Below are 23,896 nucleotides of genomic sequence, written 5' to 3'. Positions count from 1 at the left end.
GAAAGTGATGACCAACCTAGATAGCATATTAAAAAACAGAGACATTACTTTGCCAGCAAAGGTCTGTCTAGTCAAGGCTATGGTTTTTCCAGTGGTCATGTATGGATGTGAGAGTTGGACTGTGAAGAAACCTGAGTGCCAAAGAATTGATGCTTTTGAACTGTGGGGTTGGAGAAGACTCTTGAGAGTCCCTTGGACTGCAAGGAGATCCAACCAGTCCATCCTAAAGAAGATCAGTCCTGGGTGTTCATTGGAAGGACTGATGTTGAAGCTGAAACTGCAATACTTTGGCCACCTCATGCGAAGAGTTGACTCATTGGAAAAGACCCTGATGCTGGGAGGGATTGAGGGCAAGAGGAGAAAGGGATGACAGAGGATGAGATTGCTAGATGGCATCACTGACTCAATGGGCATGAGTTTGAGTAAACTCCAAGAGTTGGTGATGGACAGGGAGGCCTGGCGTGCTGTGATTCATGGGATCACAAAGAATTGGACATGACTGAGCGACTGAAAACTGAACTGAACGCAGGGGAAGCAAGCAGCAAGCATGTCTCCAGAGCTGTCACTTCTTCCTTGGATGGGCGGTATCAGGCTGCAGTGTTACAGCACCCCTGGGGGTCAGTGCATTCAGTTAGTGCTCACTGATTGCACAGCACACATGGCAGAGGCACTCAGCGGGGGTGGGCAGTCATTTGAGGTGGAAGCTTTCTCATAAATCCTGGCTCCAGTCGATGTTAAACCTGCTCCAGGAGGTCTTAACCCAAGCCAGGCTGTCTTGGGGCTGGGAGAAGTTAAGACAACCCAGGCACCTGTTGTTTGATTTTCTTGGAAGGCAGACAAGACCATTGAAGGGTCTTGGAGTTTTCCAAGCAACCTGCCAATTACAGGGCAGTGAGCAAAACTTAACTCCCTATAGCTCACTTTCCCTCACCAGCTATTTCACTAGTATAGCTACCGCTGCTAATAATAACAGCTAACATTTATTGAAGACTTAATATGCTCCAGAACCTGTGCTAAGCAGTTTCATGTACGTCACCTCCTCTAACGTTTACAACCATGCCAAGAGGAAGGTATTGTTGAGAGGCTCATTTTACGGATGTAGAAACTCAGCAACTGCTGACGTAGGTAACTTGGCCATTGTGTGTAAGTGACAGAGCAATGGAACCTGAGCACGCTGAACGTGGAGCCAGACGTCTGCATCTGAGCCAGTCACGGGCCAATCTGCAGAGCTAGTTTGGTGATGCACGAAACAAGAATTCCTCAAGCCAAGGAGAAAGCAGCGTGGGACTGCTAGTTACTCAGCTCCTCCTGTTAGCCTCGGTCTAAATCACGGGCCCCCCGTCTCCTGTGCACTTCCTCGAGGTCACTGTCCTCACCCCACCAAAGTTTGCCCTGAACTCAGTGAGAGGCCAGTCAAGAAGCTGCTTGTTTTTAAAGACTGGGCTGACGGGAGATGATGAGAACTCTCTCCAGAAGTAGAAGCAGCCTTACTTTGTAATGTGTTCCTCTTATTTTTGTTTTTTAATTTACTTGTCTGCGCCAGGTCTTAGTTGCAGCAAGATCTTTGTTGCCGAGTACAGAACCTCGCTGAGGTACGTGGGATCTTTAGTTGTGGCATTCAAACTCTTAGTATCCTAGTTCCCTGTTGTTGATCAGCTGCTAAGCCGTGTCCCACTCTTTGTGACCCCATGGACTGCAGCACACCAGGCTTCCCTGTCCTTCACCATCTCCCAGAGTGTGCTCAAACTCCTGTCCATTGAGTCGGTGATGCCATCAACCATCTCATTCTCTGTTGCCCCTTCCCCTCCTGCCCTCAATCTTTCTCAGCATCAGGGTCTTTTCCAATGGGTCTTGGGTCTTTTCCAACTCTTTGCATCAGGTGGCCAAAGTATTGGAGCTTCAGCTTCAGCATCAGTCCTTCCAGTGAATATTCAGGAGTGATTTCCTTTAGGAATGACCCATTTGATCTTCTTGCAGTCCAAGGGACTCTCAGGAGTCTTCTCCAGCATGACCAGGGATCAAACCCAGGCCTCCTTCATTGGGAGTGTGGAGTCTTAGCCAGGAACGTCCCTGTCGTGCATTGTTTTTTTTTCTTTTTGGCTGCTCTGGGTCTTCCTTGCTGCACGCAGGCTTTCTCTAGTTGCGGCGAGCAGGGACTGCCCTCTTAGAGTGTGGCACACAGGCTTCTCACTGCAGAGCTCCGGATCTGGGGCACACAGGCTTCAGTAGTTGCGGCCGCCACAGGGGTTTTAGTAGTTGTGTCCCATGAACTTGGTTGCTCTGAAGCATGTGGAATCTTCTTGGATCAGGGATTGAACCTGTAACTTCTGCATTGGCAGGCGGATTCTTTACCACTGAGTCACCAGGGAAGCCTTGTCATGCATTCTTGAGGGGGGAATTCTTCTCTCTCTTGTGTATCTGGAGCTTCCTAAGGGAAACTGAGTCTCTTAGGGAGACTTAAATTTTGGAATCATTCAATGCTTTGGTCATTGAGTGAATGGTTTATCCTTCTTAAAGGGTTTATCCCTCCTACAGGACTGATTCAGAGCTAGGTAGCAATCAGAGAGGCAAGCGTGACCCTAGTAGCTGTTAGGGAAGAGAGAAGCAAGCCGGACCACACGAGCCCCCCATCTCCTGAGACCAGGTGCTGGCCCCCTTGTATGGCTTGTCAGTATCTCAGCTTCCCTCTGGTTGCCTTGCGTGCATGCTCAGTTGTGTCTGACTCTTTGGGACCCCGTGGACTGTAATCCACCAGGCTTCTCTGTCCATGGGATTTCCCAGGAAAGAATCCTAGAGTGGTTTGCCATTTCCTCCTCCAGAGGATCTTCCCAACCTGGGGGTTGAACCTGCATCTCCAGTGTCTCCTGCATTGCAGGCAGGTTCTTTACCCACTGAACCACCTGGGAAGCCTCAGGAGGTTACCAAAGGTCAAAATAAATCCCTCATATTTCATATGGGAGGGATGAGAGCATGTTTATTCTAAGACAAGAGAGTAGCCCTTATTATACTTAGTAGATAAAGAGTTTCAGGATGGCAGAGGGTTAATTCTAAAGAAAAAATTTTAAAAGGGAAGATACAAAGGGGTCAACTCTAAATACTGCAGCTTAATCAGGGGTCCAGAATGACTCCCTAGTTGGCATCCTCACTAATAGTTTATGCCAGTGCTTAATGGTGGGAAACACTCACAGGGACACACTGACTTTTTGTTTTCATAACAGAGAGCTTTTGCAGCCCATCCCTTTTTACTGGAATATAATTGCTTTACGGTGCTGCGTTGGTCTCTGCTGGACGTGTGCGTGTATCCCCTCCCTTCCGAACCTCACTCCCACCCACCCCACCCCACAGGGGCTGAGCTCTCTGCGCCTTTAGCAGCATCCCACTAGCTGTCTATTGTCGCATTGCGGCATGTACACGTCTGGGGCTTCCCAGGTGGCTCAGTGGTAAAGAACCTGCCTGCCGATGCAGGAGACACGGGTTTGATCCCTGAGTTGCGAAGATCCCCTGGAGGAGGGTATGACAGCCCACTCCAGGATTCACGCCTGAAGAATCCCATGGACAGAGACGCCTGGCGGGCTGCAGCTCATGAGGTCGCACAGAGTCGGATGCGACTCAAGCTCAGACATGACTAAAGTGACTTCGCATGCGTGCACATAGACATGTCAGTTCTAATCTCCCAATTCTTCCCACCCTCTCCTACCCCCACTGTGTCCACATATCCATTCTCTATGTCTGCATCTCTTTACCTGCCCTGGAAATAGGTTCATGTGTACCATTTTTTCTAGATTCCATTTATATGCGTTAACACACAGTATTTGTTTTTTTCTTTCTGACTTACTTCATTCTATATGACAGACTCTAGGTCCATCCACATCTCTGTATGATCCAGCAATCCCACCACTGGACATCTAGCCTGTAACCTATTCTTGAAAAATGATTCCCCTACTGGAGGAGGCAGAGAAAGTGTTATGCCCTGAGGTTGTGGGTACCATCTTTCCCCTCCATAGCATGATAAACATCTGAGTGTTTATGAAACAGAAAGTGACCACGCCCGCCCCGCCCCCCCCCCCAGCCCCCGCCTCACTTTAAGAAAAGGAGGTTCCATGAAGCACCCAGGTTCCTGGCAGGAACCTGGGCTCATCCTCCTGTCCCGTGGTCTTTCCTGGGAGGGCTTCACTTATTCTCCAGGAAGTGGCCACTACCCTCTTTCTTGGCACCAGTTTCCTAAGAACTCCTTGTGCATCGGGGTTTGCTTTATGCTTTTGGCATTTGCAGACAAACACAGTATGAGTAGGAGGAATAGCCTTAAACTGCTGGCTTCCGCAAACCTGCGGGCAGATGTGGAGAGTATAAATATCACTCAAATGAGAGCTCAGGCCACTGAATCAGCGTGTGAACCACTGGCGTTGCCAAGGTGATTTTGATGCAATTTATCATTAAACCTGACTCCAGATGTTGGTGTTTTCTCCACCTCGTGGCAAAGGCTGTAAGCTCATGGGAATCTTAGTGGAGGAGGGGATGTGGGCAAGGGCAGAGCCAATCATGAGAAAGAACAGCTGCTGTCAAGTGAACCCCAAACATGTGGCCTCTTCAGGGGGACTGGGGGTCGGGGTCAGGGTGAACCTCACTTCCCTTCTATGGCCCATCTCCTCCTATTACCTGGACCCTGAGTGGAGGAGGCTACAAGCTGCTGTGAGTGATGGAAGCCCCTGGGATTCTTCCGGTCGAGCCAGGCCTGACCCCGCAGCAGGCGTGGAGGCAGGGGCCCTTCCTCAGCCCAGACCCAGGACTCTGGATATTTCATTCCCACCTCTCTCCACCCCAGGCTCCAGCTCTGACACTCTCCATGGCTTCTGTTGCCCACCTTGCTTTTTCTGCTGGAAAGGATACTCTCTCAGCAGCATTCTTAGGTTGGTCAGTCCATGGGCTGAGTGCTAATACCTCCTGACATGGAACATGTGTGGAAGCTGAAAGTGCTCCGTGAAGAGGGGGGTGGCAGAGTGCCTCAGAGCTGACGGTTAGACGCACATTAGAAGCGATGTGTCTGCGCCGCTCGCCTTGATCTCCTCTGAGGGGAGCAGCTCTGTGCTTTCCTTTCATTGTAGGATCATCACTAAGTTAATGGGAGTGGCTACAAAAAAACCTACTTCTGCCTCCTCCCATAAGCTTCAGGCACTTCCCACAGTCGGAGGAGGAGCAAAGTCTTTGAACGACAATAGCATGGATCCAAATCTCGACCTACCACTTACTAGTTGTGCCACTTCAGTCACAGGCACTTGGACTTCTTGTGTGCCAGAGGTGTCATCTGTCAGACGGAGGGGGCACTCACCTCCTGAGGCTGTCGGGAGATTCAGGAGGTGAATATTTGTAAAGGGCTGGGGGAGTGCCTGGCCACACATAGTGTTTATTACCTGTTAGGTCATGTGGCCCCAGGTTCACCTGACCGGATCGTCTCAACCCCTCCTCCCCACCAACCTCCATCTCTTTTCTGTTTAGATGACCTCTGAGTTTCCTTTGGGAGGTGGGTCTGGGAGCAGATGGCCCCGATAGATGGTTGGATCTGCTTCTGGGGAAATATTTATGAACAGAATATACCTCCAACCCCTTCCCCCTCACTGGATGCAACAGGCCATCAAGCTGAGACCTAGTTGGGGTATCGAAACTTGGCCCTTGAGTACCAGGTTGTCTCTTGGACGAGGTGAACTGGAGCATCCCGTCTTGCATAAGGGATGCTGTTGTCTCTGCTTTGTCGCTGTCCCCTGGTCTGCCTTGTGTGAGAAGTCAGGAGTACAGAGCCAAGTAGCAGCTCCCCAGTGGTCTCTGAAGGTTGAGACCCTGCTTTGTACAGGTGCAGGCCACTCAGGGAAGATCCTGCCTTTGTGCCCGTGGAAGTTTAGTGAGTGTTTCAGAGGGCATCCCATCCCACCCGCCTGGTGCCGGGGCCTCCCTAAGAGCCAGTGGGACCCCTGATGCCTCTTCACAGCCAAGAAGCAAGCAGTCTTCCAGACCCAGCCAGACCTCGATCAACCTGAAGTGTGCCCAGGTGCATTTCCAAGCTAGCAAAAATAGCTCCCCAGGGACAGGGAACACCTTCCACCAAGTACAGGGGGCAGAATACGGATTTTTCTCTCCATATGGTGGGTGAGAGATGAACTTTGCAACCAGGTAGGCTGGAGCCTCGCTGTCACCTTGGTTAAATCCACCACCATTCTGACCCTCAATTTCTTCATCCCCCAAAATGAGGACAGTCGTAATGCGGGTGAAAGGAAACACTACATGAAAAGTGCTTTGGAAAACCCTCATACAGGGCTGCTCACAAAGCTGCAGTCTCTCGAGACAATGCTACATTATTATCAATTCACACAGTGGTTATACCACTGCTCCTCAAAGGGGGATGAACGGGGACAGAGAGAGCGACCTTGATGGAGGAAGAGACAGAATCAATCCCTCCACTGAAAGAGGGAGAAGGCTTGTGTTCTGAACTTCTTACAGAATTTCTGAACCCCATTTCAAATGGTTAGTTACTGTCTCTTTGCTCCAACATAGGGTGGGTTTTTTTTATTTAGTGTTTTTAGGGTGTTTGTTGTTTTTTTTAATTCCCCTGCAGCTCTTGTCTTCATGCCAGATAGCTCAGAGATCCTTTTATGGAAGCCATACTGAGCTGAGTGGCTGCCAACCTTCCTCCCAGAGGAGACAGGACAGAAGGACAGGCTGTTAGATGCTGCCGGTGCTGGCGATCAGTGAGGCAGTCCTGGGCATCTAAATCTGGATAAGCAGCTTAATTTTATCTCTCCCTGCACCTATGCGTCTTGCCTTAGGGAGCCAAGCATTCCTGGGAGAGAATAAGTGACCCGGAGGCGCTGCCCCTTTGTGTTTCTTTCTGCTCCTCTGCACGCGCTATCTTTGCCTCATAATTGTGCCAGCACAATTATTGTTTTGATGTCTTCCATCTTTGTGATAGCACCCCATGCTGAGAGATCTAGGAGCGGTGGGGAACAAGTAAGCATCTGTGTCAAGACAAGAAACCTCGATAGTCCTGGTGGGTGAGGAGTGTTGCCAGAGTGGCCTGCAGTCTGGTTGCCCTTTCAAGGCGGATCGGAGCTCCACTCCACTCTCCCCATGGCCACCCTCCTTATCTGGTGTCTAGCATTCCCCAGAACCGAGTTCTGCAGTTTGGCTTTGTGAATCTGCCTTCGGGTCTCCAATTTCAGTTCCTACTCAGACAAGGTAGGGAGAATAAGCTTGAGTTGTTGTTGCAGTTGTTCAGCTGCTAAGTCATGTCCAACTCTTTGAGACCCCACGGACTGCAGCACGCCAGACTCCTCTGTCCTCCACTATCTCCCAGAGTTCGCTCAGATTCACGTCCATTGAGTCCATGATGCTATATAACCATCTCATCCTCTGCCTGCCTCTTCTCCTGCCTTCAGTCTTCCCCAGCATCAGGGTCTTTTCCAGTGAGTCGGCTCTTCACATCACGTGGCCAAAGTCTCAGAGCTTCAGCTTCAGCATCAGTCCACTTGAGAGGGGCCAGCACTAGGGAAGAGTGAGGGCGGTGGCACGCGGAGCACACGTCTTATCTAACGAGCGCAGCGCTCCGCGACTGCCTCCAGCAGACCCAGTGTGACCAGAACATCTGTTTGGGTTTTTTCCCAGGAGAAAATAAAGACCTTTTATATCTTTTATATTCTGTGTGTGTGTGTGTGTGTGTGTGTGTGTGTGACAGAGAGAGAGAGACAGAAATATCCAGATTTTTTAATTAAGATATAGTTAAGTTACAGTGTTGTATTTGTTTCTGTTATACAGCAAAGTGATTCAGTTATACGTGTATGTGTGTGTGTGCATATGGCCTTTATCATATTATTTTCCAGTATAAGTTGTTACAAGATATTGAATATAGTTCCCTGTGCTATGTAGTAGGACCTTGCTGTTTATCTGTTTTATAGACAGTAGTTGGTATCTGCTAATCCCAAACTCTTAATTTATCAGTCCGTACCCCGCTTTCCCTTTTTATAACTGTAAGTTTGCTCCCTCTGCCTGTGAGTCTGTTTCTGTCTTGTAAATAAGTTCATGTGTATATATTTTAGATTCCATATATAAATAATATCATATTTTTATCTTTTTCTGTCCAACTAACTTCACTTAGTATGATAATCTTTAGGTCCATCCATACTGCTACAGATGGCATTATTTCATTCTTTTTTGGACTGAGTAATAGTCCACTGTATGAATATATGTATACACCAGATCTTTATCCATTCATCCCCTGATGCACATTTAGGTTGCTTCCATGTGTTGGCTGTTGTAAATAATGCCTCATGAACATTAAGGGGCATGTATCTTTTCAAGTTTTGTCTGGATATGTGTCCAGGAGTGGGATTGTTGGATCATATGGTAGTTCTATTTTTAGATTTTTGAGGAACCTACATGCTGTTCTCCCTAGTTGCTGCACCAATTTACACTCCCACCAACACTGTAGGAAGATGCCCTCTTCTCCACACTCTCTCCAGCATTTGTTATTCATAGGCTTTTTAATGATGGCCATTCTGACTGGTGTGAGGTGATAACCTCATGGTAATTCTGTCCCCACCTTCAGCACACTGGGAGGGCTGGATGAAGAGAGTTGCACGTGGCATGTTACAGGATGCTGCAGAGAGGATTCTGTCCTTAGGTCATGGGATTAGCATCTCTGACCTGGTCTCTTTACCTCATTCAGTATTTCCCTCAAAAGGCCCTGAATATCGAGCTTTGGAACAAATCATTTACCACTTACTTTATTTTTCTTTTTAACAAGAAAACCAAAAAATAGTTACGTGAAGGATCTATTCCTGACTCATAGGGGTTTAGCCCTATTGGACTCTCTCTCTTTTCTCCCTGTTTCTCTGTTCCATAGCATCTTCCTTGGAATGCCACCCCCACCCCCGACAAATGAAGTGACTTTGAGTAAAATTTAATATACAAAGCATAGGAAATTCTTGGGGGGAACTTGCTACAAAGGGATAGGTAGATGGGCGGGGTAGATAAAGGACTCATAAAGAAGAGAGAAACCCTCCAGTGACCTCAGTTACCATAACTGCTTCCAGCATACTCCTTGGAAATGCATGACCTTGCACAACTCCCCTCTCTCTCCCCCAACTCTCAGCCTCAATTTCCTCACCTGTAACATGTGAGGCTGGCTTTGCCCCTCTGCCCAGGTGACTGTGAGAATAACAGGATGTCAGGAAAGCAGGTTGGAAATCATGAAAAGTCTCCTAGTAACATGAGCTTTTTTGTTCCACCGCGAGGCAGGAGGCCACCTGTGTGAACCCTTGGGAGCCCTGCCCGTTACTAGCCAGACTAAACAGGCGGTTCTCCCTCTGTCACCAGCGCAGCTGCCTGCCTCACACAGGATGCTCAGGGGCCCCTGGGAGGACGGAGCTGCAGCCATGAAGAGGTGGCATGGATGGCTGAGCTCCCATGGCAGCCCCTCCGTTACCAACTCCAGTCTTCTGGACCTTGGCACCAGGGACTCTGGAGGCAAGCCAGCCATGGTGTATCTCTCGGGTCATTCCCTGGCAGGGAAGCTCTGAGCCAGTGTTGAAAAGAGGAAATTTTACAATTCAAGATTTTTGCTGGTTAGTTTAGTAACCCTTCACTTTCATTCAAGAGCGAGTGAGAAATAGTTTCACATGAATTTGAAGGGCACAGCTCATCAGTTTAGGATCATAAAGGGTTTTTAGGACCCAAAGTGCTTGCCTTGGCAGCCATGTCCTGGAAAACACTCCTGTAACCCTCAAGGCTTCACTCACGCTGGGCCAACCTTTCACCAGAAAGCTTTCTTCTACGGCTTTGTTAAAGCCACAGCAGAAGAGAGGTCCCTCGTGGACAGGAAGGCTGACCCTGGGGGATGGGTGTCACCTTAGATGAGTTTGACCCCCTGGAGTTGCATTGGGAGCTGGGTGTATTTCTTAATAAATGCTTGGGCTAAGCACTAGGAATAAAGGGAAGAATAAAATAGATATCATTTGTGTACTGACTTGAGTAGGAGGCAAATGATAAACAACAAATATCTTCTGATCACAAGTTGAGAGAAGGGCTATGAGGGGAATAAACAGGGGGTTATGATGGACAATAGTGGGGCCGCACTGGAGATGAGGTGGTCAGGGTAGGCCTGTCTGAGGGGGTGGCATCTGAGCTGAGATGCAGAGGAGGAGAAGGAGTCTCCAGATGAAAGGGGTAGAGAGCATGTTCAGAAGGCCTGGACTAAAACACGTGGCATATTTGCAGAATCACAAGGGCTCCTTCCATGTTTGTGTGTGAGAGAGAGAGATTGAGACTGAGTATGTGCGTGCACTCATGCCTACCCATGGCTCAATTTTTTCTGGGAGGATGACCTATAGCTTTCAGCAGATTCCCAATGGGATCAGTGATCCAAAAGAATTCTGAGAAATTTTCTGAATCAAAATAACCTCTTAGTCAGCTAAAGCTTCCAAACAACTGTGCCAAAGATTTTTTTTTTAGACCTGAAGGCTCTGCCTTATGCAGTAGAGAGTGGAGCACACGGGGTGTGATTTCCAGTCTTCTTCCAAGGGCGTGGGTGCGGGGGGAGGCTCAAGGGATCGGTGTGCCATGCAACATCCATGGTGCACGGCTACCAGTGCCCGGGTGTGGTGGGAGATCCGGTGGCCAGAGGCCTTCAGGTCCCCTCTTTCTCTGGGGAGAGGGACCCTGGCCGTCAGGAGGGTGCTGGGAGGCCGGCAGCCCCACCCCTGCTCCGCAGGCCTCACCGCAATGAGGAAGTCAGCGGCCTCTCTTCTGTCTGCAGCCTCCTCAATGCCAACAAGATCAACTGCCTGCGGGTGAACACGTTCCAGGACTTGCAGAGCCTCAGCCTGCTCTCCCTGTATGACAACAAGCTGCAGACCATCAGCAAGGGGCTCTTTGCCCCTCTGCAGGCCATCCAGACCCTGTGAGTATGTCAGGAGGGCAGCGCGGGCCAGGCAGCCGACGGCCCGGACACCGGTCCCAGAGAGCACTCGCAACCCAGGCAGAGTGGGCGTGCCCCAGAGGAGCCCCGGAGCCTGCAGCCCGAGTGAAACACTAGTAACAGCGCTAGGGGGCCCCTCCTGAGCACCCGCGCCCTGCTCGCTGCCCCACCGGGCGGCTTCCCTGTATCCAAACCACTAAGCCTCACAACAACCCCAGGAAGCAGGTACTACTGCAATGCCCCACTTCTGTGTTAGAAAACCAAGACACAGAGAGGTGAGGTGACTTATTCAAGGTTGCGCAGATTCTAAGCAGTGGGATCTGAATCCAGGCCAAGTGGCTGGCTCACCTGCTGTCTTAACCACTCTGGGTGCTGTATTCTGAGCAGGCTCCGTCTCTGCTGAAAACTCGTTCCTGCCCTCCAATACCCGTCCCTCTCCACACCACAAAGCCAAGTCTCTGGTACAGGCACCTTGTACCAGAATGCAGGGATATTTCACTTCCCTCTTTTGAGAGGAGTTCCTCACTTCCAAGCATGGCATACATGCATGCTAGGTTGCTTTAGTCATGTCTGACTGTTTGTGACCCTATGAACCATAGCCCACCAGACTCCTCCACCCAGGGAATTCTCCAGGCCAGAGTGGCAGATGTTCATAAACAGTTCCATTAGACAGATGACGCCTCAGTACAGATCTCAGCCTGTGTTTCTGATGGCTCCACCCCTCAGCTTAGACCCTCACCCCAACGCCAGGCCTGGCTGTGATCCTGGGGGTTTCTGGAGGCCTTTTGAGTCACCTAGCAGTTACTGCCCCCGGAGCCAGAGACAGGAGCCATAAAGAGTAAGGACAGCTCCACGCACTGGCCCCGATCACATGCTGAGCACTGCGCGGCGCTGTGGGGAGTTTTCTCAGTCAGCCCACGGCGCTGATGCCCCCGTGATGCTGAGGGTAATAACAGCAAAACCTGCTACTATAAATGAAACACCCGCCCTGTGCCCAATGCCACACCAGCTGCTTTATGTACCACGTGTTCCTGAGCTTGGAAAATAAAATGCAGTCTGCTCTCTGCATAGACCCTAAGCCCGCAGCTTACTCTGCCTGTCGGCAGTGTCATGGGTGAGCTTTGAGACCTGCGTCCTGCCCCAGGTGGGGAGGGTTAGGAAGGCTGATGCCCCAGACCGGACGCCAGCTGTACCTTGGCTGTCTCTTGCCAACAGCAGGCCTCAGGCCCCATCCAGTGCTTGTCTGGAGGTCTTGTCTTAGGAGCCCCCGCACCCCCCGAGGCCTCCTGGGGCACTGAGAGAAGGAGCCTGGAGCTGTACTGTCAGCGCCCATGCCGGGGGCGGTGGTGGAACAGAGCCCGAGGGCCCCCTAACGAACTCCTGTCCTTCTCGCAGCCACTTGGCCCAAAACCCGTTCGTGTGCGACTGCCACTTGAGGTGGCTGGCTGACTACCTGCAGGACAACCCCATTGAGACTAGCGGGGCCCGCTGCAGCAGCCCGCGCCGGCTGGCCAACAAGCGCATCAGCCAGATCAAGAGCAAGAAGTTCCGCTGCTCAGGTAATCAGGTTACGGGGCTGGGCCCCGGCTTCCAGCTCAGTGCAGCAGCCCCGGAGAGGCCGATAATCCAATCTGCAGGGCATCGCATGCTGCGATGGCTCCTGGGGAGCATCTCTGCAAATTAAATTGGGGAAATTCAGTTAGCCCTGCAGAAAAACAATTAGCTTATGGATTTAAAATAAAACACACACACACAATACAAGCACTGCGGGGAGGAGGGGCGCGGCTTTGGAGAGACAGAACCCAGGCAGCCACAGATCTCCAGAGCCAGGTGGAAGCGAGGCCGTGAGGCAGCATGGACACATGTGCTCTTAGAGGCTATGATTGATTTCCTTAGTTTTTAGTTTCCGAACCATGCTACCCAAGTGGCAGATAGAGAAATAAATCTACCCCAGGCCAGGCTGCGGGAAGCATGCAGTCCTGGGGGCTTCCTCTTGCCCTTGAAAACCACCTTGGGAACAGCCCGTAACCGAGACCTGTCTGCTCTTCCCTCCACCCCAGACGGGTGCTTGCTGATCCCGGAGAGAACCGCAGGGAGTGTTGCTCAGGAAGAAAGCACAGCCTTGCTCTCTAGTTTTCAAGCTCTCTCTAGAAACCTTCCTCCCTGCTATACCCGGAAATGAAGCAGGGAGTGAGTGGCAGGCGAATTCTCAGCTCATCTTGGAGACAGAACTTGTTCTCCGTGACACACGAGCTGGATGAACAAGCAGTTAGAAATGCCTGTCATTTGTGTTGTTTGCTACTGGAGAAAAAAAATCACCAAACTGCACTGTGCTCCTAGTGGTGAGATGTTGATAGTGTGACGTGGTGAGGAGGGGCGAAGCCACCCCTCACCATCTCTGTGTCATCAGGAACCGGTCTTCTTCCCCTACCTGAGCGTCGTGCGTAGGTGGGTTTTCCTGGGGAGAAAGCCGGCATGAATCCCAGTTGCTGGGAGGAGAGCAGCAGGCCAACCTCCGCCTCTTCTTGTTGTTCTTATCCTCTAAGTCGGATTCTTCAGTCTGTGCCTCCAGAATGATAAACTTGGGCTGTCTTATTTTTTTCAGCAGAAGCCAGTGCCTCGAGAGGGCTTGGAGGGACCCCAAGGACTCCGTGGCAGTCTGAGACACTGGTCTCAGTCTGTCTTCCCCAGAATAACAGTGCTGATCACAGAGTAGTCTCTCCCCCGAGCAGCGCTGTGCTCAGGGCTTCTAGTTGGCCTTGCTTCTTCCAGGAGTCACGTGAGATTGTTCTCGGAGGGACAGTGGTCTTGAAGCAGGACTTTATTTCCCTGTCCAGGGATTGAACCTACCTGCCAGTCCACCAGGGGCTAGAGTCCAGAAGCCAAGTTCCCTGATTCTTACCCCAGTTTGAAAGCAAAACTGTTTCAAGGAGGTAAAAACTGCAAAACAGGTACAAAGTTTATTACTAGAGACAGCACAACATATGGGAGAACACACGGAGAAACAGTTTATTCATTTAAGTTGGAAGCAAGACAGAAATACGCAGCCGGAAAGGAGTGCGGCGTCCTGAGTGAGGAGCGGAGTAAAGACAGGATTGAAGTCACCCACATCAGACAGCCTTTCCAGGCCTTTGTTCACCTTTGGCCCATTATCTTGTTTCTTTCTCCACACGGGACTGGTACTTGGACCAAGGTGTGTGTGCAAATTTTTGCCTAGATGGGTCCCACCGCAGAGGCCTGTGGATGGGTATCCACACTAATTATGGGGTGGTGCCCCCTCGCTTCTGACCCCAGAGGAGCCTTCCTGTGCATGTGCAGACAGGGGAGTCTTCCTTGACCCCAGGACTGGGCACTTGATCTCTTTTCTTCAGCAGAGCTCAGCTTCTGCCACTAGCTCTGTCCTTGGTGTGTCTAGGTGAGAATAAAGCTTCGATTTTACTCCACTTGACAAACATCAGGTGTCCAGCCCAGGGGCCCATCCATCTCCTCCCTCAAAAGCAGCAGGAGAGGCCCCCTTGCCACAGCAGAAGGAGCTGAGTGCTCAGAGGTGAAGGGGCACTGTGGTCACAGCAGGCAAATGGTAGGGGCAGGCTCGAACGCAGGGCTGGCGCGCCCCTCCCCACCATGGAGCGCGTGGCAGTGCAGGGCCTTTGGGAAAGAGGCCCCGCTCTTGCGGTGACTGCCTCCCTAGCCTGTGGCCCCAGCCCCAGGCCCTGAGCTGCTTCCTTAGGCCCCTTCTTGGGACCCACAGCATGTCGGGGGCAGGGGGTGTGCTCTCCGTCTGTCTCTGCACCCTGAGGCACAGCCATCTTTTTTCCAGACCCCTTCCCCATGACTTACGCCCCTCATCCCTCCCGCCCGCTCTGTTCCTACCCGTGTCTGGCCAGGGCTGAGCTACTTAGCTCTGACAAGCAGTTGTGCCGAAGAAGAGGGGTGATAAGATGCCAAGGAAGCAGGGTGCTGTCTATCCACCCCAGTCCCTCAGTCTCACGGGGGTCCGGTCCTGATCTCAACATCCTGACTGACGCCAAGACCCTGGGGCATAGAGCAGGGTGGAACCAGCCCAGGAGTCAGCCATTGGCTCAGAATGACTAGGCTGGGACTAGGGATGAGGTACAGATAGGACTAATTAGGAGAAAGAGGAACCAGCCAGCAGACCTAGAAACAGTAGAGCTTAGTTCTAACTCTAGCTCTGCCGCCAGCTACCCGTGTGCACTGGACACAGAGGTCCCCAGCTTCCAGGTCGCAGACCTGTGCCCCCTGTCAGGTCAGCAGTAGCACAATACATGCGATGCCCTGGAATCATCCTGGAATTGTCCACCCTGTTCCGGTCCGTGGGAAAACTGTCTTCAATGAAACCAGTCCCTGGTGCCAAAAAGGTTGGGGACCGCTGTGAGGAGCCCTGTCTTCTTTTCCTATGTGGGGTAGGAATGAGTGGGAATTTTAAAAAGGAACAAATAGGGAGGGCTTCCCTGGTGGCTCAGTGGTAAGAATCTGCCTGCCAATGCAGGAGACATAGGTTCTATCCCTGATCCAGGAAGATCCCATGTGCCTCGGAGAAACTCAGCCTGGGAGCCACAACTCCTAAGCCTGCGCTCTAAAGCCCAGGAGCCACAACTACTGAAAAAAAATATTTTTAATTAAAAAAAAAAAGAAATAGGAGAAAGGGACAGGGTTTTTTGACTCACCTTGTCTAAAATATTTTTATTCATCAATACTAAGCAGAAAGATGATTCCTATAAAGGTAGAGAAAGATCAGTGGTAATCCTGACAGCTACAGACAAGAAAGGCTGAGAAGGCTAGGTCCTGGTGAACTCTGAAGGCCTTGGCTTTGAGAGACACTGGGACCCAGACCTGCTCAGCCTTGAGGGACGCAGAAGCCATGGCTCTGAAGCTCCGTGTTGCCAGGAAGCTCAAGAAGAAAGAAGGGAGGGGCAGGTGATATGTACTGGATTTGACAGATAACAAGTCTGCATTTTACTTTACCCTAAAAGCACCCCCATTGCAAAGACAGCTGATGTAATTAGGAGCCAATTTGAGGGCTGCTATTGCAATGCATAAAGCCCCTCCTTAGGCTGGGCCGTCTGGCTTCCCAGCTGCCCTGTGTCTGCCTCCATCAGCTGCATCCGATGCCCTAGGCAGCAAGATCAGGTTAGAGGTGAGTGTTGCTGGCTGGGGTAATCTGACCATCAAGTTAAGTCTTTAGAAGGCACCGTCTGGCTGCCTAAGACCCCACGTGAATCCTCAGGGGAGCACTTGGAGGTTGGAAAATATTGTCTGTCTTCTGACCTGCCTCCTCCACTTTGTGTGTGGAGATTCAGTGGGCAGGAAACTCATGCTGAAAAGTACAGGGTGGCATCCTCTCTGTCCTCGTCTGCACAGAAATGGCACAGAGCAGGACACTTCTCAGGGCATCACCGAGCTTTAGCGCCCCCGGGGGTCATTCAGTCCGTGCTAGACAGCTGAGGCCAACAGCAGGAAGTCTTATCTGAAACTATAGAGTCGGACTCTCAGGATGGCTCAGTGGTAGAGAATCTGCCTGCCAGTGTAGGAGACGGGGGTTCGATCCCTGGGTCAGGAAGATCCCCTGGAGGAGAAAATGGCAACCCATTCCAGTATTCTTGCCTCAGAAATCCCTTGGACAGAGGAACCTGGTGGGCTATCGTCCATCAGGTCGCAAAGAGACAGACACGACTGAGCAACTAAACAACAACAACAAACGACATTCTCAGGACAAGATCCGTGACCCAGGGCCTCTAATGGCAAGAAGATTCTTGATTACTTTTCTCCCAGGTCCCTCCATTTCCTTCTGTTGAGGGAAACCAAAGAGAATCAAACCAAACCAATCTGAGGGCTGCTGTTGCAAAGCATAGAGGCCCTCCTTAGGCTGGGTGTCTGGCTTCCCAGCTGTGTCCAGGAGGAGAAGGAGAAGGAGATTTTAAGGCTTGGGGGCAGAGGTGTGAACGGGATGGGTTTTCCCTTCTCTGGCACTGAGGGCCTGATCAAAGTTGAGTATGAAATCCTCAAACCAGAGTGTTTGCAGAGCTCTGCCTAACTGGCGGAGGGGAGAGAGAGGGACAAAAGCAAAGATGAGTCTAAAAGACAGTGGCCAACTCGAGCCAGTCAGAGGAGGGGCCTTAGCAAGAGGCGGGACCAGGTGCAGAGCTATAGAGTGACTTGGACTAACCAGTTGGTCAAGGCAGATGACCTCTACGGTGTCAAGATATTGCCACCATCTTTCCTACTGTGGAGGAACGGTGACCCTGTTCCTCCTGTCAGAGGGCAGGACACGGAGGGTCGCAGTCACCTATCCCTGACTCTGGTCTCTTCAGGATGCACGCCTCTCCTCCCCAAGGCTTGTGCTGGAGTTCATGAACACCACCCCTGATCTAGTGCAGATAAGGGTATAAACGCTGAGCACCCTCATCTGGGCCATGGCAAACAGAACTATTGGTTGTTGGTCTCTCCAACCCATTTCGTGATTCACAGTCAAGGAGGAATCAGGAAGGACCCTTGAGCCTGGTACCTTGCACTTCCTTTCCTTCTCTCGGTCTGAGAGAGGCACCCCACCATAATCGTTGGACTGTGGGTTTCTCAGCCCCAGACCCAAGGCGCTGGAGCGGCCTGACTCCGCCTGCTGGGAACATACAGGCGTCTCCGCGCCACGCCCGAGTGATCTGGGAGAAGGTCTGTACGCCAGACCTTCTGGGGCCTTGAAGAATACTGAGGAGGCGGCAGAGGGACTTTAAAGAAGAGCGTTGCAGCTCTGCTGCACCACTGGGAAGCCTGGCCTGTGTCTTCACTGAAGCCGCCAGGGGAACAGGGTTACAGAGAAGAGAGAAGATGGTTGAGTGGGGTGCAGAGTCTCAGTTCAGGCCTGTGACATGATCACAGATGTTTGCGGTCTTAGTTCCCTTGGGAAGGATGTGTCCTGCCGGGAAGCTCCAGAGTTAGGGGTGTCCAGCGGCCTCCCGTCAGTTCTCCTCCCTTCCTCCTGTGTCTCCCCCATGGGTGGGGCGAGAGGGCAGTGGGCTCCCCATCTCTGGACGTGTTCCTGTGGAATCCCGCCCCCAGTACTAATAACCCTCGGTGGGGGCCTGCCCTGGCTTCCGCTGCTCCACGCTGCTTCCTCTGAGCGCTCCTGTCCTCTCTCTGACGCTGCTTCCTGACCTTGACTCTGACCAGTCGCCGCGGGGCTTTCCTTTGTGCTTGATCTAACCATGTGGTGGAACGATGGAAACGGAACATGGTTCTGTCAAGCACCGCGGAAAGCACCGTGCTCTCCTGCAGCATGGCCCAACACGCCGGACACCTTCTCTGCCCTGGAGCACCGCACCCGCCTCCGCCAGACCCACCTCTCCCGGGCCAGCCTCGCCACGAGCAGGGGTCCAGGGCGGGGAGCAGTCGTGAAGGACCCACAGAGTGCCTCCCCCTCCAGCTAGCAGATCCGGGCTGAAAGGGGAGCTGCAGAAGCCCACGGGGGCAGGGCAGGCCCAGATCTGCCTCCACATCTCTGTCGGAAGGGAGTCGCCCTTCCCCAAGTCTAGTCCGAGTGCCAGCCAAGGGGAAGGTCTTTAGGTCTGAGACCACTGCTTTTCTTCTTCCATTTGAAGGGAACACGTATACCCCAGGCATATGCCATTTGCTTCATCGAAGAGTCCCAGCCCAGGGTCATCTTCCCAACTGGTAATTAACACGAACGTCATACTGGTGGTGACCCCTCCCCCCCTCACCCACCATCTTTACCAGGAGCATTAAGAGTTAATGTGAGCATGAGAGTGATGAACACCCGTGAGTCTGAGACACTGGGTGTAGCCTGAGGCTTCTCCTGGAACTGACCCCTCTCCTCATGAGGACTTTGACCCTGGTCCCCTCACAGCCTCACATCCAGGCTTTTTCCTCGAGCTGTCAAGCACAGTGAACATGAGACCAAAGTGCTGGGCTCCTCAGTGATTCTAGTTGACTACCATGTAGGGGGGTGCAGGCCCTCCTGCCTCTGATAATAAAGAGAGGGGTCTTGGGGCCTCCCATTCTGTTTATTTCATGATAAACCCTAGACCCCACGTAACCAGAAGATGGTGCTGTTGGCTGATACTCTGCAGTCTGTATCCTGGCCCACGTGAGAGACGGCTCTGGCTTGAGCCAGGAGCTGGGCTCTGGGCTCCCGTGGTGATGTGCGGCTCTTACTGTCTTCTCTCTCTCAAGTTACCCCCTGGAGCCAGGGTCCAGCGTTGCCGAGCCATGGAGAATCCTGTTTAGCTCTGGATTCTTGTACCATGGGTTGAGTGCTTACTCTAGACCCGGTGCCGAGCTATTTTACATCATCACCTTGTTCAATCTTCACAACAACCCTATCAATCCCATTTTGCAGATAAGTATCCCCTAGAGAAAGGAATGGCTACTCACTCCAGTATTCTTGCCTGGAGAGTCTCATGGACAGAGGAGCCTGGTGGGCTACAGGGGTTGCATGAGTTGGACACGACTGAGTGACTAACACCTTTTTTTATATTGAGGCACAGAGAGGTCAACTCACTTGCCCAGAGTCATCAGATTCCAACATGGATGCTGTTTACAGCTGTAATCCTCAGCCTTCCCAGCTATGGACAAGGCCCTTTGCCTTGAATTACAAAATCAAAAAGACATTGACTTGACTTGATAGGATATTGAAAAAATCTTTTAACACTCCCTTTCAAGCTTCCTTCTGTTAACTGAAAATGGCTTGAGCAAGAAAGAGAGCAAACACCCCTGTTTACACAGCTCCTCCCCTCCAGCATGAATACCATACCAAGACCCATTTGGAACAGAACAAGTCCTCAGGCCCAGAGAAACTCCGTTTCCCTCTGAACAGAGGGGGCATGCCAAGTTTTCCTGGCCCTCCTCAGCTGGCTGTGACCAGGAAGTACCCAGCTGCAGGCTGTGGCCATTTCCCTCTGCTGCCAGGCAGATGGCTGACTCATGTCCGACTCTGAGGGGCAGAGCTCACTAGAACAGCTGTCTGCCCAACCAGTCTCCAAGTTCCTGCGGAACAATTGCTGTTTTCCAGCCAACTGATATCTGGTCCCCCAACCTTTGCCCACGAGTGGATTACTGTGTGCCTAGCAGTGTTCTCTTGATTCCATTCATTACCTCTGACCTCTGCTTGTCCTTTCAAGCCAAAGAGCCCCAGCAAGCCTCCTACTCCTCCCCCAATTCCTCTTTCTGCTCCTTTCCTTCTTCTTTTATCCCACACACCTTAGGGAGCTAGAAGAGGATAGTTCTGTGCGTTGGCCTTTCCTTGGTCCTCTGATAATGGTGCATCCATGACTTCTGCTCAGCAAACTCATTGCCCAGAGGATGGTGCAGAATGCAGACTGCTGGAGACAGCAGCCATCCTGGGCCCAGCGCCAGCCTCAGAGCCGAGTCCGTCCAAAGAGTGGGAGCCTGGCTCCTCACCTGCCCCAGCCCTGAACCATGCCAGTGTAGCACACATTCTCTCCTGGGAAGTAGTGGCAGGGCAGGGGTTCATAATAAAGTCACATTGCTGTGCATTCCACTCCCCTGGTCTCTCAAAGTTTCTCTGTGCTCACGTTCCAAGTGTCGTCGTTCTGAACTGCCTGCCAAGGGGGAGGAGGGCTCCAGGGGCAGAAGCTGGTGAAATTCCAGGTGACATCAGTTCCCCCAAGAGCCTGTTTCAGCCAGGGTCTAGTTTTATGACCCTTTTTCAAATCCTCTGATATCTCTCCTCTCTGAACTCTCCCAAAGAGAAGAAATGACAGCCTATTTAAGTTACTCCTCTCCTACTAAGTATTTCTGTCAGTGACAAATATGCATGGAGATTGAAATTGACTTTTAAAGCTCTAGAAAAGTTAAAAATACTTTTGGGTAGTTATGAGCATTAGGCATAACAAATGGCTCTGAGAAACCCTGGGTAATTTGGGTAATGAAATATGAAGTGATGGAGGTGGTGTTTCAGGCTGGCCCTGGCTGTGGCATGCACCCTTTCAGTCTCGTGCATACGCCGTTATTAACATTTCTGGCTCCCACTCATAGAAAATATCATACTCTGACCCCCTCGTTATTACAAACCAGGGCAATAACAAAAACATCAGGGGAAAAAATGTTGGGAAGAACATATTAGTCTATCGAATCTAATTGCAAAATCATTTCATTAAAATGGGTCGGCGGCTCCATTGCAGAGGTCAGCCAGTTGTAGTCTAAGTATACTACAGAGAGCGATTCCCGCTAACCACACATGCTCTCACCTTGATTAAAACGAAAATGCATTTAATCAGTGACTGTCCCTGGCCGCGGCCCAGCCGGCGCGCATCTTCAGGCTCATTGTGTTGGTGAGCAAACTGTCCTCCCTCCTGTCTTTCTGGCTTTGATCACTCAGGGCTCCTCCATTTGCAAGGATCCCACTGTAGACACCTTCTCAAGGAAAAATACATGCATGCACAGAAAGCTTCTTTACGACCATGGGGAACCCCGGTCAGGGAATAAGAGAGCGTTGTCATTCGGCAGGGTCTGCACGCTGTGATTCACCCAGGATTCACTGATGTGTCTGGGAGAAAATGGCCCAGGTCAGACTTATTCAATGGGACGGCTGCTGGCAAGCCAAGGGCAAGAGATTTGCATAATACATTGGACCAGGAAGCCATCCAAATAACCAGGGATACCTGCATGGATTTTGCTTATACAGGCCTGGGATAAAATGGGGTGAAGAAGGTGGATGGGGAAGGGGCAGAGAGGGAAAGGGGACAGGTCCAAGCCTTGACCTTCTGTTTTAGGTAGATGATGTCCCTTCAGAATCAGAGACCCCCAAGTCTCTCCCCAATAAGGCATTACTGTGGGCAGAAAGTGTGAGGAGTGGAAAACAAAGCAGTCAGTGGAGACATTTCCTTCCTTCCTGTCTCCCCGAAGCCCGCTAGCAGAAAATACCATTCAGTTCACCTCGACTTGACCGTATTATCATTCGCAGGACTGAGGTTAAGGTTTTGTCCAAAAGCAGATCTGCAGTAAGCATGGTATTAGTCACATGGACCCTGGCGGCAGTCTGCCTGGGTCTGTTTCTCTGCCACGTCCTGAATGACCTGCAGGCCTCGGTGTCCTCATCTGTAACATGGAGTCGTAATAGTCCCAGAGTGTGGGAAGGATTTAATGGAGTCATCTGTTTGAAGTGCCAAGAATAGTGCCTGGCTCGTGATTCATGCTCCATACATGTCAGCTATTACCACTCGCTATGCTGATGCTAATGGCCTCTGGCGTGTCACATATTCCACTACGTCCTAGGGGAAAAAAGAAACAAAACGGAATCACAGACATCTGTAGAACTCTTGACCCTTCTGGCCCTTTCCCAGAAGCTCTCCACAATCTTGATCTTCCTTGAATCTTCATGACAAGCCCTGTGAGATAGGGACAGCTATGTAATTCCCATTTTACAGGCAGAGAGATTGAGGTTTAAGTAGTGAAGTCTGGGCAAACCTACGCCCTCTACTGCCCAAATCTCTGTACTGCAGGTGCCCCATTCTGCTTCTAACATACAAAAGATGGGCAAGGCCCACCTCAGCTAGCCAGGCAAACAGGTGATATTCACATTCCCTGAAGCACTGTGGACCTAAGCACGGGAGTTTCTGTGCCGACACCCGTTTATGCATTGTACAAACGTGAGCCAGGCTCTTGTGCCTGTCATTGTGTGGATGACACGTTGAAAGTGAAAATAAAAGAGACTCAACCCCAATCAGCTGGCTCATGTCTGATAGAAGAATCAGAGCTTCCCTTTTAGCTCAGGCAAGATTTCTGGTCTTACAGAGGTTTCCCCGGGTGCCAGGGGATCATTTCTGATCATTAAAGCAGCTCCTGAGGGCATCTCTCAAGACAGTGCATCACTGGCCCTGTTACCATCACTGTGCAACCTCAAGAAAAATTCAATTCCAAACATTAATCTTAGCTCCAGCTACTTTTAGCTCATTGGAAGTGGCTTTTCACTGTAGTTAAACAGAGCTTCCTTTCAAAGGCAGCAGGTATATCTAACCCTCGCAAGAGTTGTGCTTGTCTTCACAGTGTTTTAAGTATGAATTCACTACCAATATTTTTTTAAAGAATTCTCAGGCAACCCTGAGCCAAATTCCCAGGCATTAGGGCAGCAGGCATCAATTCCCCAGTACCCCAACTCTCATGATTACTTCCCAATAATAAAATCACGTGTCAGTGGTTTGATTGCCGTGTGCTGGGCCCCTTTATCGTTTCTGTCCCTGCTTTGTCCCTGAAGACAGCTGAGTCTGTCACCCCCTTCCCTGACCTCATTCCCACCCCAGTATAGCTTCCATCAAAACCCCTTCAAAATGTCTTCAAAATGTATTTAGAGGGCCCATAGATGGTGGGCATCACAGACTGAGACACGCCTAAATTTTACACCAAATCCCCGACGTGGAAAAAGGTCCCTGTGACCCACAGAAGCTTAAGAACTCATACAGCTTGTGCTGTTAGACCTGAAAGTGTTGAATGACAAAGACCAAAGGGAAGCAAGCAGCCTGGAGGCTGAGGGGCGGGAGGCACAGCAGGGCGGCCGCAACCTGCGGGCAGTGCTGCCTCTGGCTCTGGGCCGTGCCCCCACTCCATGCCCGCCCCGTCCCCACTGCCCACAGCCCTGCCCCGGCCCTGGCTGCCGATGCTGACACCCCCTCTTTGGCTCCCCAGGCTCGGAAGATTACCGCAGCAGGTTCAGCAGCGAGTGCTTCATGGACCTCGTGTGCCCGGACAGGTGCCGCTGTGAGGGCACCATCGTGGACTGCTCCAACCAGAAGCTGGCCCGCGTCCCCAGCCACCTCCCCGAATACGTCACCGACCTGTGAGTGCTACAGGGGCGGGGACCCCTGCACACCCCCACGCCCATCCCCCTGAGCCAGCCAGGGCAGGGGTGGTCTTCCAGAGGCAACCCCCCGCCCCACAGCTCAGTTA

The 23,896-nt window shown here is 51.4% G+C and overlaps 1 protein-coding gene across 2 annotated transcripts in view; it reads left to right on the top strand.

Annotated features, from left to right (window-relative positions):
- SLIT3 (slit guidance ligand 3) overlaps positions 1 to 23,896 on the top strand; it is a 722,104-nt gene that overhangs the window by 590,225 nt on the left and 107,983 nt on the right. For both annotated transcript variants that reach the window (XM_061129412.1, XM_061129413.1), the window contains 3 exons: positions 10,799 to 10,942; positions 12,356 to 12,519; positions 23,636 to 23,786. In XM_061129412.1, coding sequence (XP_060985395.1) covers positions 10,799 to 10,942; positions 12,356 to 12,519; positions 23,636 to 23,786 — 459 coding nt within the window. The remainder of the gene's footprint in view (positions 1 to 10,798; positions 10,943 to 12,355; positions 12,520 to 23,635; positions 23,787 to 23,896) is intronic.

This window comes from Dama dama, chromosome 25 (genome assembly GCF_033118175.1).
Source record: "Dama dama isolate Ldn47 chromosome 25, ASM3311817v1, whole genome shotgun sequence".
Taxonomy (NCBI): Eukaryota; Metazoa; Chordata; class Mammalia; order Artiodactyla; family Cervidae; genus Dama; species Dama dama.
Note: the sequence above shows the minus strand (reverse complement) of the source record. Positions and strands in the feature narration are given on the sequence as shown.